We start from the raw sequence: 16,470 nt of genomic DNA, 5'->3' as shown, positions 1-16,470 counted from the left end.
ATTTCCTGGGGTCTTGAGTTTCCTGGGGTCTTGAGTCAACGTAGAGAATTCTTGGGTCCTTTTCTGCAGGAATTTGATCTGAATAACTTTGTGGGCCATTTCAAAGCAGAGTTAACAGGCTTCCTTCCCTCAGACACTAGTGAACTAGTTGAGTTTTGTTTTAAAAAGTAAATCTGACAACTTTATTATTACTTTCACCAAGATAAGCTTTTAATTCCAATCTTTTTTTTAAAGAAATACACAAACGTTCATGGTGGGATCTGATCTTTTGTTTTCTAGATTATTTGTCCAATAACGTAACTAGTTCAATGTAGCCTGAGTAATCCAAAGCCTATTGAAAGACAGGTTCAGGGGGGATCCGAGAGCAGCTCCAAGGACTGGGTGTAATTGGCCAGAATGTGCAAGGAGGAAAAATCTGAGCAACTAGGAGAGATATACACAGTTACAGTGACTTGAAGAACTGTAGTAGCTATGCTAAGTGACGTGGAGGCTCTGCAACTCCAACTGCTGTACAGATAGAGGTGCCGGTTTGACAGAGACCAGGACAGCCGATTGTCAAATTAGAATGGAAAGTGCTGTTAAAGCAACACTTATAGATGTGACAGAGAATGGTGAGTGCCAACTGTTAACATTTGTAACAATGGAAAATCCTCTGGGGAACATTTACCTTTCCTAAAATGTAGTGTGACAAACATGTCAATTACTTCTTTACTGCTTCTGAACATACGAATTCTATTCAGCTGATAGTTGATTTAACTTTCCCTCCCGTAGAGAGATCCATAACTCCAACCTCTGATTTTAAGTAGGTGAAGCTGGTTTAACTGAACTGGAATCCATCTTCTCCTTTGCTCATTAATACACTTTGTGGGGAAGACTGAGACATGCACTGAAATCGTCACGTGCAAGTAACTCATGCCAATGATACAGTGCAGGCTGCGCTTCAAAATAGTGCCCACACCTCAACAGACTGATTGAAGCATCCAGTCAGAATTAACTGTGCCATTAATTGCATCAATGCACACCCAACAGGTGTAACATCAGAAGCTGCTAGCATTCACTGAAGTCAGCCACCACTGATGGAAGCCACAACTTTTCCTCTTAAATGGAAGGTGCTTATTGCTGCCAACCACCACTGGAAATTGCTCCAGTGCCTTGAGAAGGAACAAGCCACAGCAGAGTTCAGAAGACAGCAAACACTCTGGTTTTCAGACACGACTCTGGATGCCTTGGTCAACGAGGTGGAGATGAGGAAGAGCCCTCTATGCACGAGGCTGAAATCCATTATAGTGTCAGAGGTAGGAGATGGGGGAAATGATCAACACTAGGAGTGAAGTCCCACCAAGCCGACCTGGCTTTGCATGGAATCTGGAGCCCATCTTTTCCAGCAAGGACACGATGGCCAGCTTCACGTCAACACTTAGAGACTCTATCATCAGACACCGTCTGACAGTTGGAGACAACTGATGTACGATTGCAATGTGATCTCCAACTCCCTCAACAGATTACCAGGTGTGTTGAGATGCTGTCTTGGGGAAGCATCAGTGGCTCCACAGAGCATAAGATGGCTGTCCCCTCTCAGGGTGACAGCATTTACAATTAGACCACTGCCACGTGCCCAACACCCTTACTGTTTTCCAGCAAGCAGCCAGCTCAGACTGCTCCAGGAGGGACGGTGTGGTTTGAAGCCCACAAGTAGCTCGAGCTTCTCCTTCAGGCCCATCTGCAGTCTCCTCCTTCTTTGCAAAGGAGCAGCTCTCCACCAGCCACGAGGGGAGCATTAACAGCACAGAAAAAGTCACGTAGAAAACAGGCACAGAGGGTACACACAAAGGTGGTTCATTAATGCAAGTGTTTTCGCCTTAACTGGATGTGCAAAAATGGTTTGAAGTGTTCGGTTTTGCATTCATCAGCAGAAATGATCAGGAAAAGGATGAAGGTAAGATGGCAAGTGTGATGGGATGGAGAATCTCGTTTTCCTTTATTCTTATTCACTCATGTGATGCACACACTGCACCAATACTCCATTACATGCACTGTGGTGGATCAAGAACTTTACTGATCAGCACCAGACCTTGATCCACCACAGTGCAGGAAATGAAGGTACCCCACAACACTGTGGGGTGGGGAGGTTCAGGGTTTAGACCCAATGACAATGAAGGAATGGCAATACACTTCCAAGTGAGAACGGTGAGTGCTTTGGAAGTGTACTGTAGGTGGTGGTGTTGCAATGTGTAGTCAAAGAAGCCTTGGGGAGTTGCTGTATTCCTATGATGGCAAACACCACAGCTCTGGTATGCCAGCCATGCTCAGATAGTACTCAGGGTGATGGATGGAGTGTCAATCCCTGACAGACGTCAACCGCCAGTGCTGCTGACACTGCACTCATTCAAGCAAGTGAAGAATATTCCTTCACCATTCTGGATGGAAGTCAGGAGTTGTCTCTGTTCACATTTTACACTGCCCGAGGTGCTCGTGCAGCTAGAGTAGCCAGGTGAAGACACAGGAGACTGCAGATGCTGGAATCTGGAGCAACACAAAACGCTGGAGGAACTCAGCGGGTCAGGCAGCATTTATGGAGGGAAACGGACAGTTGACATTTTGGGTCGAGACCCTTCATCTGGACTGCTTCCAGGGATTTAGAGGACAGCTTTTGTTTTCCAAGAGACATTCATTGGCCTAGTACAGTGGCAGGATTGTGGGGGTACAGCGGACTGCCTCAGGCGAGTCGTGCGAGCTTCCTGGGTGCGCAGCACGATGGTCATGTGCTTGTGACTGCACAGCATTTTGAATACCGAGGAAATGAAAGTTCTTGGGGCTCCTGTACAGGTGAAGGATTTGGTGTGGAGCCTTTCATGCCACATGCTCTGTAAATTATCACCTGCACCATGACAAACCCGGCTACATCAAAACCCCACATCTGCTCTGCCTCGAATAAAATCAGAAAGGTCTAGAAACACTCAGCAGGTCAGGCAGCATCTGTGGAGGAAGACACAGAGTTAACGTTTCTGGTCAAAGACCCTTCATCTGCTGAGTATTTCTAGTGCTGCTTTTATTTCAGATCCCCAGCTAGTGCAGTTCTTTTGATTTTCAGTAGCTGCTCTCTACTCGAGTAGAGAGCCCACTTCCTCTCCAGGGGTGACTGCAAACTGGGAAACATTCCCCACCTCTGCCACAGCTCCCTGGAAGCAAGGATATTGTGATCCATCATGACCTTTTACTGGCAGAATGCAGAACAGGCAGAGTGAGTGGGACATAGCTTTGCAGTTGGAGATCAGCCTACAGCAGGTGACATATCTCAGTGATGACCACATTGGAGAACTCCAGCTTTTGGAAACATTGCTCCTGAGTGCAAGTGCAACCTGTACTCCCTGAGCATAGAATCGCAGAAATATATAGCATAGAAATGGCCCACCTCGTCCATGATGACCATGATGCCTGCCTATGCTAACACTAGCAGGATAGGCCTCATAGCCTGAAAGTCATTGAGAACTCTTTTAAATACCATCACAACGGTGTTTTTCTTGTTGTTTCTCATACATGGGCACCAGTTGGCGATCACTGGATTGAGGCAGGCCAATTTGTCAGGAGTGGCATCAAATCAACATTGCACAAGGATCGGCAGAACCGACCGCCTACCCTCCGTGCATCCAACTGTACATACAACACACGTGCACCATTCTACTCCGCTCGCTGAGTAGTGGGAGTTGCACTAAAAATGCACACTTGCGATAAGTGAATGAAATTCCAAGCAAGTTGGCAGCAGTAGTGCTGAAAATAAAACAGAGCCTTGTGGCCCAATTTTGCGACATTTATCTCTGTGGCGTTAGCTGTGCAGTGCTGTACAAATCGGATTCATATGGAATGGCAAAATGCAGTTTGCAGAGTTAAATTTCCTGGCTAGTCAATAGCAGGTACCAGTAAGGTAGCATTTACAATCAAAGAGAGACAGACAAGTAATGATTTGCAAATGGAAATTAGGAAATAACAGACATTAAATAGCTGGTATTTGCAGTAGGGAAAAAGAATGAAGTATCAGAGATACAAAGAAAATTAAATCAAGGGAATGGAAAGAATTAGGGTCATTGCAAGCAAAAAATGAGAATGGACAAACTAATGAGATTAAGGATTGACATATCTCCAGGTCCTGATGGTTTCTATCCCATGGTGTTGCAAGTACAAGGTGAGGGGATCTTTCATGGTCATCTGAGGTATCCTGATTCAGGAACACTCCCCTTAGATTGTTCCTAAATGGCACTACATTTACCAAAAAGGCCAAGTGACAAACTAGGAAATTATAAATCTATTATGCTAACATTTGAAATTACTAAAAGTTATGTTACACAATTATTGGTAGCATTGATAATGCAAATTGGGAAAAAGTATTTCCACTGGGTCAGTGAAAGGCAAGAAATTTATAGAGAACAGGCGAGACTAGGAGAGCGACTGGGAATGTTTGACCAGAAACAATAGGAAAGGCAGAGCCTGGAATTGCTTTTGAATATGGATAATCTTCTTACACAGGGCAGGGCATAGGGTTAATGGGAAAGATCTTTCAGAGCTTAGGTACTGCAATACATGGCGAATGGAGAAGGGGAATTGAGACCTTCCACACAGAACTGTGGGGAAATCAGCAGAGAAATGGGGTCAGAGTACAGTGAGGGATGGGGTCTACAGAAAGAACAGGGGAATGGGATTCAGCTCTCTCTGACATAGGTGTGGGGAGGGAAAGAAAATGGGAAGATAGAAGAAAAAAAATCAGAGAAAATGTCACATCACTAGTTGCTTGTTTTACTTGAGAAGGAGGTGGGCGATGAATCATCTTGAATTGCAGCAGTCCATGTGAGGAGTACCCTTCTATAGTGCAGTAGGTGGTGAGTTTCAGGAGGCGAGCCACTTCTTTTAGAACATCCTACCTCCAACCTCAAGGAGCCAAGACACTCTTATGGCTGCTCTAGTTTAATTTCTCCTAAAAATAGAATAGATAGCGCATGTGCAACGGGACTTGCTGGAGCAAAGGGGATCTGGACTGAGAGAGAACTCTTTCAGGGAGTGAGTGCAGAAGCAATGGGCCAATGCAGAAATAGTAATAGGTACAGAAGAAAATGGAGAGCCCCAAGAGAGGATCAAAGACCTGGTCACCAAGTGGAGAAAGGTGCAAGGCAATAGAAGGGATGACTCCAGTCAAGAGGTCTAAGGGGCTCCTTCTGTGCTTGAAATTCTATAAAGTTGGCAAACGTGCCATTGTGCAATTTTGGCTGCACTGTGGGGTCAGCACTTCCCCACTCATTCTAACTCAGAAATTAACAATCCCAACTTCAATGTATGGGGCACGCTCCATATTATATATCGTACCAACAATGTTCTTACCATCACTGTCTAAAATATAATCTCGAGGAAACATGATACCACAACCCATGATGTCACCCTTGTAGCAGCGAGGGCCAAAGGGATCTCCCACTCCACTTCCTTGGAAAAGTTTGCCATCATCTGAGAAAAGAAATCAGAAAATTCAGTAACACACACACACACACACACACACACACACACACACACACAGGGCTCTCTTTCGTACACAGATACACAACCACGCATCAAAATAATCTTTTATATACACACACACATACACAAAGTAAACACTCCCTTGTTCACACAAACATATAGACGTCGTGGCATACAACAGTCACTCGCAACCACAGAGGCACTGTCACCATCTCAATCAAACACACAGACACGATCCCTCAGTCATACATTCAACAACTATTTATTTGCAGTCTTTAACTAAGAAAAAATGGCTCAAGGAACTTCTCAGGAGTGTAATCCGACAAATTGTGACACTGAACCACGTGAGATGTCGGGTGACCAAAATCTTGGTCCAAGAGGTAGATTTTAAGGCACGCTTTAAAGGAGGAAAGACAGAGGCAGAGATTTCAGGGAGGGAATTCCAGAGCTTAGGATCTTAGAAACTGAAGGTTTTTGGACGAGAGTAGGGAAGGATTACATGGAGAATTTCCTTACTCTGGCACACAGGCAGCTTTGAACAGACGCACACTATATATGGATAACGTGTTTTCATACATAGACACCTTGACCCTCACCTGTGCCTTTATTACAAGACATAATTGTGAGAAAGATATTGTGATTGGCTTCTCACCTTCTACCTTCTGTAAACTTGACTTCATCCAAACTCTGCTAACTGTATTCTAACTTGCATCAAGTTTGTTCACCCAAAATCCCCTCTGCTCAATGACCTAAAATACTTCTCAGTGTGGCATCTCCTCAGTTCTAAAGTTCTCATCCTTGAATACAAACAGCTCCTCGGCCTTGCCCATCCCATCCAGTGCTACAACCCTCCAACGTCCCTCCGCTCCTCCAATTCTAGCTTTCTCTACGTCCACAGTTGTCGCTGCTCTGCCAGCCACGGCTGTACCTTCAGCTGCTCAGGCCACAAGCCTGAGTCTCCCTCTTAAACCTTTGTGCCTACCTTAATTTTTGCTCCTTAAAGTCACCCCTTACAATTTTCCTTTTTGACCAAGCTTTTGTCATCCAACTGAATGTCTGATCTGGGTCAGCGACAAATTTTGTAGTTTGGTAAATTGCCTGTTAAGCAGCTTGAGGACATCTTTTAAAAAAAACACTCTACACACAGGGTGATTGGGGAGGGTTTGAATTAATTTGGTGGGGAGGAGAAACAGAAAGTAGCAGAAAAGGCACATTATGGGTCTAGAGTGCAGAGAGATATCAATGATAGTGAAATTAGAAATATCCCGGAAAATTGCAGGGACTAGATTGAAGAAAGTAACAAAACTGTCAGAGGCATTATTTGTATGTACAAACAAGGCAAGGAATAAATTGTTAATATTGCTGGTGATCAAATTTTCCAGAAAATAGCAAAGGATAAAGAGGAAGGGGATTGACAGTATCACTCAAGGATGATGTTATGGTTCTAAATATAAAGATATACTAGTTGGTTCTAGAACTGAATCTATTTAGCTCAAGCAGCAGAGGGGGAGCTGTTTCATTATTGGGAGTCTGTTCAATAGAACTTCAAACGAGGTGGTAATAAATGAGTACATTTTTTGGCAAATTCCAAAGGCACTTAACAAAAATTGAATGGTAGTATCAGAAGATCTTTCATGGCCCTAATGTAGCCTTGGAAAAAACAAGTGGTAAGGAGTGCAATTTCTGATATTTGGACAAAAGAACTTGTTCATTCAGTGCATCTACTGTCCAATTAGAAAGGAGCTAATGTCAGTTCTGGTTCTGTGAAATGAGGTTGGCCAAGTGGAGTACATTATAGGAGAGCAGCAAAGTAACTGCGACTGGAAAATAATTTGGTTTGCAATAATTACGGCAAAATACCAGAAAACATTGACAGCAAAAATGCTCAGATGTGAAAGAATTAATTTCAGTGAGGAACCGGAAACAGATAGCTTGGATAGGCAATAGCAGTATAACGCAGTAATAAAGCAAAGGCAGGCAATCACGGGCATATCCTTTTGTAAGAAAAGGGCAGAACAACCAAAGCAAATGCATCCTAAATAAAGGAAATGGAGGTTAAAGTAACACAGAGAAAGACAAATATTAGAAGCAAGGTTCAATTAATAATCAAGAAGTTTATAGAAAGTAGAGGAGAGCATTAAAAATGGGAATGCGGAAGGCAGGAAGAGGTTACAAGAAAAGATTAACTGACAATAATACATTGAACTCTAAAATATTTTACGTAACACAAGTCGTCATCAAATGGAAAAGACCAAAAATAAATCTTCATTTGTCGGTATACAAGCAGTTTGCATCCATTTTACAAATTAAAGCAGATGATGTGAAGATCACACTAAAACAAGAGGGAGGGAATGGACAGGAGAGGAATAGGAATGAAAGAACAGGACTAGTTTCACTGAAAGTTGGGGACGTCAGCATGCACTGAAAGATTCAAAGGTAGAAATAGCAGAGGCATTGGTCACAAATGGATAGACGAAAGGTGGAGTACTGGACGGTTGCTGTTGATATAGCGTTACTCAGAGTGATAAACTAAGAAACTACAAGCTTGCCAGCCAACGATTAGTGGTGATGGAGTACCTGGAAATCATTAGAAGAATTAAAATAAACTTTAATTTGGATATAGCATGGGTTAGTCAAAGGGAAGCAGCATGGATTTGTAAAACGTAAATTGTGCCCGATCAACTTGATTGAATTCTTTCATGAAGTAGCAGAGAAGGTTGTTCAAAACAGTCCATATCGACTTTTGGAAGGCATTTGATGAATTGTCACGAGGCTAATTAAGAAACTGGAAGCTCTCAGAATTAAGGAGATAGTGATGTTATGGAATGGAATTAGCTTAGTGATCGGAAGCAAAATATGGTGGAGGAATGTTTTTCAGATGGGCAGGTAATCACAAGTGACGTTCCCCATGGGTGAGTTTTGAGTCCGTTACACTTTTTAATTTTTATAAACAATCTAGACTCAGGAGTAGGGAGATGCATTATAAAGTTTACAGATGACACAAAACTTGACAAAGTTGTAGACAGTGGTATAGATAATTCTAGGCTTCCCAGACAGATGGTGAGATGCACAGAAGCATAGCAGATGGAGGTCAATGCAAAGACTGAAGTGACACAAGGGATTCTGCAGATGCTGGAATCTGGAACAACACACACAAAGTGCCGGAGGAACTCAGCAGGTCAGGCAGCGTCCATGGAGGGAAATAAACAGTCGACGTTTTGGGCCGAGACCCTTCATCAGGACTGGAAAGGAAGAGGGCAGAAGCCGGAATATAAAAGGTGGGGGGAGGGGGAGGAGCACAGGCTGGCAGGTGATAGGTGAGTCCAGGTGGGTGGGGAAGGGGGGGAGATGTAATGGAAGGTGGAAGCTGAGAGGTGATAGGTAGAAGAGGCCGAGGGCTGAAGGAGGAGGAATCCGGTGGGAGAGGGCAGCGGACCATGGGATAAAGGATGGAGGTGGGGAGGAGAGGAGATGGGCAGGTCATCAAGGCAATTTGGGAGGATTAATATGGAAAGACAGTATACTATAAATGGCACAAATTTGACAAGTGTAAATAAGGGACTCCTCAGTGTCAATATACACAAGCATCATACCAAATTTTTAAGGTGTTTAAAAAACATATGGGTTATTATAAATCAAAGAACAGAGTTTAAAATCCCAAAGATGACATTAGGACTTTCTACATCCTTGGAGTATTTTTAGCATCCTGGGGACCACACTACGGGAAAGACCTCAAAGCTTTAAAAAGGGATACAGAGAATATTTGCCAAGATGCTACCAGGAAGGTGAGACTACAGTCGAGAGGAATGGTTGGGAGTTTTTTTCCATGGAGCACTTCAATACATAGCACCCAAACAGGCCCTTTGACCCGTCATGTTGCTGCCAACCATCTATACTGATCCCACTTCCCAGCACTTGGTCCACAGCCTTCTAAGCATTGATGATTCAAGTGCTCATCTAGATAATCCTTCAATGTTATGAAAGTACCTATCTCCACCAGCCCCTCACGCAGTGCATTCCAGATTTCAACTATCTTCTGGGTGAAAAAGCACTTCCCCATATCCTCTCTGAACTTTTTGCCCCTTACTCTAAACCTATGGCCTCAGGTATTAGATACCTGTACTATGGGGAAAAGTTTCCTAGCATCTGCTCTACCTCTGCCCCTCATACTTTTGTGTACCTTTATCAGCTTCCCCCTCAGCCTCCTCTGCTCCAAGGAACACAAACCCACTCTGTCCAGTCTCTCCTCATAACTGGTGAACCTTGTCTGCACCCTCTCCAGTTCAATCACTTCCTTCCTTTCGTGTGACCAGAACCGTACACAGTACTCCAGCTGTGATCTAACCCATGTTTTATAAGACTGTACCATAACCTCCCTGATCATAGATTCCATACCCCAGCTAATGAAAGCAGGTAACCCCATATATCTCCTTCATCACCTTACCTACCTTTGCTGCCACCTTCAGGGATCTTTGCACTTGTCCACTAAGGTCCCCCTGTTCCTCAATACTCCCTACGGCTCTAACATTCACTGTGTACGTCCTACTCTTATTAGTCCTGCCAAACTGCATCACGGCGCACTTATTAGAATTAAATTCTGATGTGACCTAATAGAGACTTTGATGATAATGAAAGGTTTGACAGAGTAAGTGAGGGGAAAAAAAAACAGGTCCTTCTGGAGAATGGGTCAGTAACTAGAGACCATAAATTTAAACCTAATGGTCAAAGATCTTGAGAAAAGATGAAGATGAACGTTTTCACCAAGGGAGCTGTCAGAATCTGAATAGGTGATAGATGCTGACAGCAAAATAACTTCTAAAAGGGAGTTGGACAGGTGATGGAGGAGAAAGAATTTGCGGGGTTCAGGACTAAAAGAGGCTGCAGGCTAAGAATGACACTCTTCAGTGCAAAATGTTTCTGAAATGTAGTAAATTAACGCAAGTTGTTGTTCTTCCACATAGGGAAAGATTAAGTTTAACCTCACAAACTGCACAGGAAATGTGATTGGTTCAGTCACCCACCTTATTGCAGGGCCAACATAAACACACAGAGACACGTGCACACAACCACCCGCCTTCAGTCACAGACAACGCATCACAGCCTCACAGAGTCATGCACAATTGCAATCAAAGTTTAACATAGACAATCGAATGGTCACTCACACTGGCTCTTTGTAATTTATGCATGAATGCTCTGTTATATGTCTATTGGCACCTTTTTGTTTCTCTGCTTTGATGCCATTATAGTATATGCACGTGCCATTATTTTGTGCACATTGGCGCTTTTATCTTATATGCACTGGCATGGTTACATTGTACACATTGGCGCTGTTATAGTACATGCATTAGCGCTATTATCTTATACGCATTGGCAGCATTACATTATACCTATTGATACCATTCTCTTATATGCGTTAGCAGTGTTTATATGCATTGCTGCTTTTACTTGGGTGCTGACCCTGTGGCACAACATTACGCTGACCTGTTTAATAATGCATTTTAATCAGTTGGAAAAGGCCATGCAATATTTCAGTCCATTCATTTTCCATAGACCAATCTCACCTCCCAATATCCACCCCACATTCCTCAACTGCACCTACCCGTTTTTCATCAGACCCCTATATTACTCTACACCGTTCTCTCCCTTTGTATTACTCAACTTGCAAATCTTTCCCTATCCCTCAAAACTGTTTACCCTAATAAATTCATCTTTAGTTTAAAAAAACTGTTAACTTTTCCATTTAGTCCTGTTTTGTAGAAGGGGATTTGGAGTCTGAATCATAACCTTGTCAATCCTGTTCTAGCCTTGAACACTTACCTCAAACCTGATTTGCTCCTTCATTACCCATTTGCAATTAGGAGCCCACTATCATCCCCAAATCCTGCATATGGTGCACCAGCAACACACACACAGACACAATGACCTCTTCACATTTGTACTCTGCTTTTCTGCTAATGTACACAACACTATTTACTTGCATGAAATGTGTCAACAAAATAACAGAGCACAAGAAGAGACCAAATGCCCACCGTGTCTCTGCTGGCCACCTGGTTCCTCCTAATAACCTTATACAAAGTACTTGTCCAAATCTCTTTTGACGATTAGTATTAAATCCATTTCCACTGGCCTTTCAGGAAGTGCAATCCAGATTGCAACAATACGCTGAGTGGGGAAAAAAAAAGGTTCTTTTGTCAATTCATTCCTACGATCTGTTTACCAATCCTACTGCCGTTGGAAACTGTTTCTCCTCCTTTACTCTATCAAAATTGTACATGGGTATGAACACCTCTCTCCTGCTCAACCTCAGCTGCTTCAGTCCCTTCATATAACTGAAGTCCCTCATTCTGAATACTCTCTCTACACTTGCTCTGAAGTGTGGTCATTGTACACATGGCTGAGATTGATCTGAAATGTGCAGTTTAGGTGCAACACAGTGTAGCCAATGAAATGTCAACATTTACTTAATTATTTGAAAAACTTGTTCTTGACTACCTCAACATTACAGATCATTTGTTGAAGAATGGGATAACTATCCATTGGGATCATCTTCATGAACAGTTCCAGCAAACTCACTGATGTAACAACTTAAAATGACTTGATTTCTAAAAAAAAATGCCTTCTATACTGTTTCTGAAATGTTACAATATTTGTTACCCTACTAAAATATCAATTCCAACCATTAAGGAGATAAATCATTGAAATAAAAAGGACAGGAGGTGCAGGAACAGACTCATGCAGTGACACCACAAGGTATCAGTATTCATACCAGTCACTGCATTTTCCCTTCTCCAGTTCTCCTCCTCCTCTTCCTTTCCCAAAGGTGCTAAGCCCTTGCTGGGTTACAGCTCCAGGAATATCAGTGCCTTAGCGGTTAGCGTAACGCTATTACAGTGCCAGTGACCTGGGTTCAATTCCCGCTGCTGCCTGTAAGGAGTTTGTACGTTCTCCCCGTGTGTCTACGTGGGTTTCCTCTGGGTGCTCCGGTTTCCTCCCACATTCCAAAGACGTACAAGTTAGGAAGTTGTGGGTATGCTATGTTGGGGCCGGAAGAGTGTCAACACTTGCGGGCTGCCCCCCAGCACATTCTCAGTAATGCAAAAAGACGCATTTCACTGTGTGTTTCAATGTACGTGACTAATAAATATCTTGTCAAATGGGCTCAACATGTCGGTGGACCAAAGCTGAGTCTGCCCCAACCCTTGCCCAGTAGCCACATGCACCAGTACTTTCTAGCAGAAGTCATGGGACAATGATTGAGAGCTGGAGGCTTGGTTGAATTCTCTCCCCAAGCAGGGATACCCCCACTGGGCACCACAGCTAACTCCGCAATAGCAAGGATTTACCCTGGACCTTTGGGCTTTTACACTTGGCGATAGATGTGCCAGCTGCATCACACTCCCTATTGTTTCAAAAAATAACTTAATTAATGGAGAGAAAACTAGGGAACCAAGGGGAATTAACTAAGCTACTGGATGCAGAAACTACGGAAATATGGAAAATAGCTCCAGAGCTGCCAGGCCACAGAAGCGGGATATCTGATTTACACTAAATTTCAGATTATCACTTGTTACAATTCCAAATTAGTCATTTTCCAAAACAGCTGCTTTCGATCACCCTTCACATTTATGCAGCTTTACATCTAATCCCACAGCGCAACCTCTTATTTACCAAGCCAGACTTTGCATATTTGTCTTGTATCCCATATCCATTGACATCTTACCTACGTGCCGTATCTCATGGAAAAATTGACACTATATTAGAAAAGTAAATGAGAAGTTGTCCAATCGAAAAAACTCAAAAGAAAAAATAAACAGCACAAGTTTTTTTTAAAATATATAGGATCTGCTACAAAAACTTAATAGCAAATGCCAATATTCCTGTTCAACACAGAAACCTGGATGTTTTCAAATTCTCTTCTAAAGCTATCCAGACATGTATTTCCCAGTTTCATTTACACAACTTAATTCAACTTGAGCTGTATTTATCCAAATTAAGTTCAATGTCTCTGAATAACTTAACAGTTTAAATTTGGTGTTGTGGCACTCTCTCCAGGACAGGAATATACAAGTGCTAATGAGCCATATCAGTTGAAAGGTCTGCATACACACTTCTGCAAAATAGAATATAAAAGGGTATGTTTAGTCATAAATAGTTTGTTATCTATGACCAATAATAGAATGCCTGTGATAAACCTTCAGTTCACAATGGGCTAACATGGTAGCTTGCGTCTGCCTGTGCTGAACCTCAGGTCAAAGACCCTTTGTGACAGAGAGTCTTCGACCTGAAACATTAACTCTGTTTCTCTTCCCACAGATGCTGGCTGACCTGCTGAGTGTTTGCAGCATTTTCTTTTTTTTATTTGAAGATTTCCAGCATCTGCAGTTCTCTTTGATTTTCATTTACCACCAATTAAGCGTTTGCTTCGACACCTTGTGAACCCCATCATACCCCCCCTCCATAAACAAACTTAACAAAAGCTCTGCTGCACATATCCTTATTTGTACAAAGCCTCATCACTCCATCCCCTCCCCCCACTGATCTACATGGACTTAAATTTTAAAATTCTTTCCCATCTACCCTGTGGTCTGCATCCTCTGTAACAAGTCAGCCCAAGAACCTTGAGAAAACTCTGTAATGCTGCAGAGCTGGACTTGTATCCATTTCCTTCACCCCACCACTGGCGACTGTGCCTTCAGCTGTCTCAGACTTAAGTTCTGCTGCTCTTTCTTGGTTTTTGATCCTATTCTAATGTCTCCTATGGGTTGCGGTCAATCTTTGTCTGAACATGTCTGTGAAACACTTTGGGACACTTTCCTACATTAAAGGTATATGTAAATGCAAGTTAGTGTTCTATTTCAGAGCTGTAGATCTCCATCATATTGAAGGATACACTGAAGCTGAATTAGGCCCACATGTAGATTTTGCCTTGTATATTATAACTTATCCCTTTCTTCCCAATGTTTCCTGGCAGGCTTTCCTTTGCAGCTGTGGGCATGGAAAGAGGAAAACTTCTAGGTCAATTTATTGTACTTTTGGGCTTTGGCACAAAAAAGAGGCTGACACCTTTGACATCCTGAATATTAACAGGGCTGGACGCAACTGCACCCTCCTCTTTTGACTTGCCTTGGAACTTTTGGCTGAGCTCATAAGATTTGAAGATGGAATGTATGGAAAAATACCATTAGCTAATGGAAAGACTTTGTAGTTTGCAGCTTCTTAATGTAGAACTTGGCATTAGTCAGGTATTTTAAATTAAAGAACTCAGCTGTACTGTTCTGAAGTACAGTCCAGAATAGGCAGGAATTCTTGGGCAGGTGCCTGAATTCTCCTGATCACCTCAACTCCCAAGCCTATTGAAACACAAAACCCACTTCTCTCTGGCTTGCTCTGTAATCACCTTCCATAACTTGACACCAATCCAAGTCATGTGTATATATTTTTCTGCCTGTTTGCATGCATTAGTGACCAATGGCCCATTTTACTTGCATACTGTATGTATTACATATCATTTGGATAAATAACTACAAATTATTTACAGCACAGAAACTGGCCACATGGCCCAACTGGTCTGCGTTGATGCTAATGCTTCACGTAAACCTTCTTCCCCTTCTCTTTATTTAAGCTCACCAACAAATCCTTCCATTCTCCCTCGTTTGCCTATTTAACTTTATTTTGAATGTTATCTGTGGATTTATTGGTGTCTACCACATTTATCTTCCCCAGAACTACAAGCAGATAATCCCTTTTCAATGTTCACCCAATTAAACCTACTATAATCTCAAAAACCTCAATCTGGTCACTCTTCCATCTCTCTATTCTTGAGAAAATAGACATAGCCTAATCAATCTTTCCTGACAGGTATAACCAGTCATGCATGATAATTTTTTTTCCAGTACCCCTCTGTACCTTTCACAACATGGAGCCCAAAGCCATATATAGTACTCTAGTATCACATCTTACTGTGGTTATGTGCAAACTTAACGTAACATCTCTGCTTTTGACAAAATGAACCCCCAAGTTTGTTTGCTTTCCGTGTGGCTTTTAAGTGTTAGAATGGCAAATTCTTAAATCCAGGGTCTTGCACCGTGACCTCACTGAGATATTTATATAAATGGCTCACTCGCCTACTTTGAAACTTTTTTGTCGATTACACACCCTTAACTTCTAAATTACATTTTACTTAAAACATAATTAGTTAATAAGGTTTCCTCTTGTCACAGGAATAGCACCTGCAGAAAGTTAAATCAATAGATGTTTAAGAAAATATTAAAATAAAGCCAGGAAAGGCCTAAAATAGTTGCTTAACTCCAAACTGTCCGGTTCCTACGAGCTGGCACCAGCTTTTTCAAGTTCATGTAATAACATTCTGCTGTTTAAACTGGAAGGGGTTGTTTTTGGGAGGGAGGGAGGGGATTACAAAAGGAACAGTATAGCCTGGACCGTTCAGCCTGGCTTGTTCATGCCAACCGAGATGCCTATCTAAGCTAATCCCCTTTTCCTGCATTTGGACCATGTCCCTCTACTCTATTACTTTCCTATCTATGTACCTGTCCAAATATTTTTTTTAAAAAAAAACACTGTAATTGTACTTGCCTCTACCACCTCCTCTGGCAGCTCGTTCCACGTACCCATCACACTATGTGCAAACATGCCCCTCAGATCTCCCTTAAATATTTTCCCTCTCATCTTAAATCCATGTCCTCTAGTTTTAGACACCCTTGGAAAAAGACTGCGAGTATCTACCCTATCTATGCCCCTCATAATTTTATAAACCTCTATAAAGTCAGCCCTCAGTCTCCTGCGCTGCAGTGAGAACTAAAGCCCTCCATTTCAGGAAACATCCTGGTGAACCTCTTCTACACTTTTTAGCATTACCACATCCTTTCTATGCTGTGGTGACCAAAACTGTACACAATATTCTAAGTGTCGCCCAACCAATGTTGTGTAGGAAGAGAGAGAGAGAGACTTGGC

The 16,470-nt window shown here is 42.5% G+C and overlaps 1 protein-coding gene across 2 annotated transcripts in view; it reads right to left on the bottom strand.

Moving 5' to 3' along the window:
- The window catches only part of spryd3 (SPRY domain containing 3), a 167,166-nt gene that overhangs the window by 6,537 nt on the left and 144,159 nt on the right, over window positions 1–16,470 (bottom strand). Inside the window, exon 9 of one of the 2 annotated variants that reach the window (XM_052009723.1) lies at window positions 5,368–5,487. The exons of the other annotated variant lie outside the window; for it this stretch is intronic. Within the exon in view, the coding sequence (XP_051865683.1) occupies window positions 5,368–5,487 (120 nt within the window). The remainder of the gene's footprint in view (window positions 1–5,367; window positions 5,488–16,470) is intronic. 2 annotated transcript variants of the gene reach the window in all.

Source organism: Pristis pectinata, chromosome X, assembly GCF_009764475.1.
Source record: "Pristis pectinata isolate sPriPec2 chromosome X, sPriPec2.1.pri, whole genome shotgun sequence".
Lineage (NCBI taxonomy): Eukaryota > Metazoa > Chordata > Chondrichthyes > Rhinopristiformes > Pristidae > Pristis > Pristis pectinata.
Note: the sequence above shows the minus strand (reverse complement) of the source record. Positions and strands in the feature narration are given on the sequence as shown.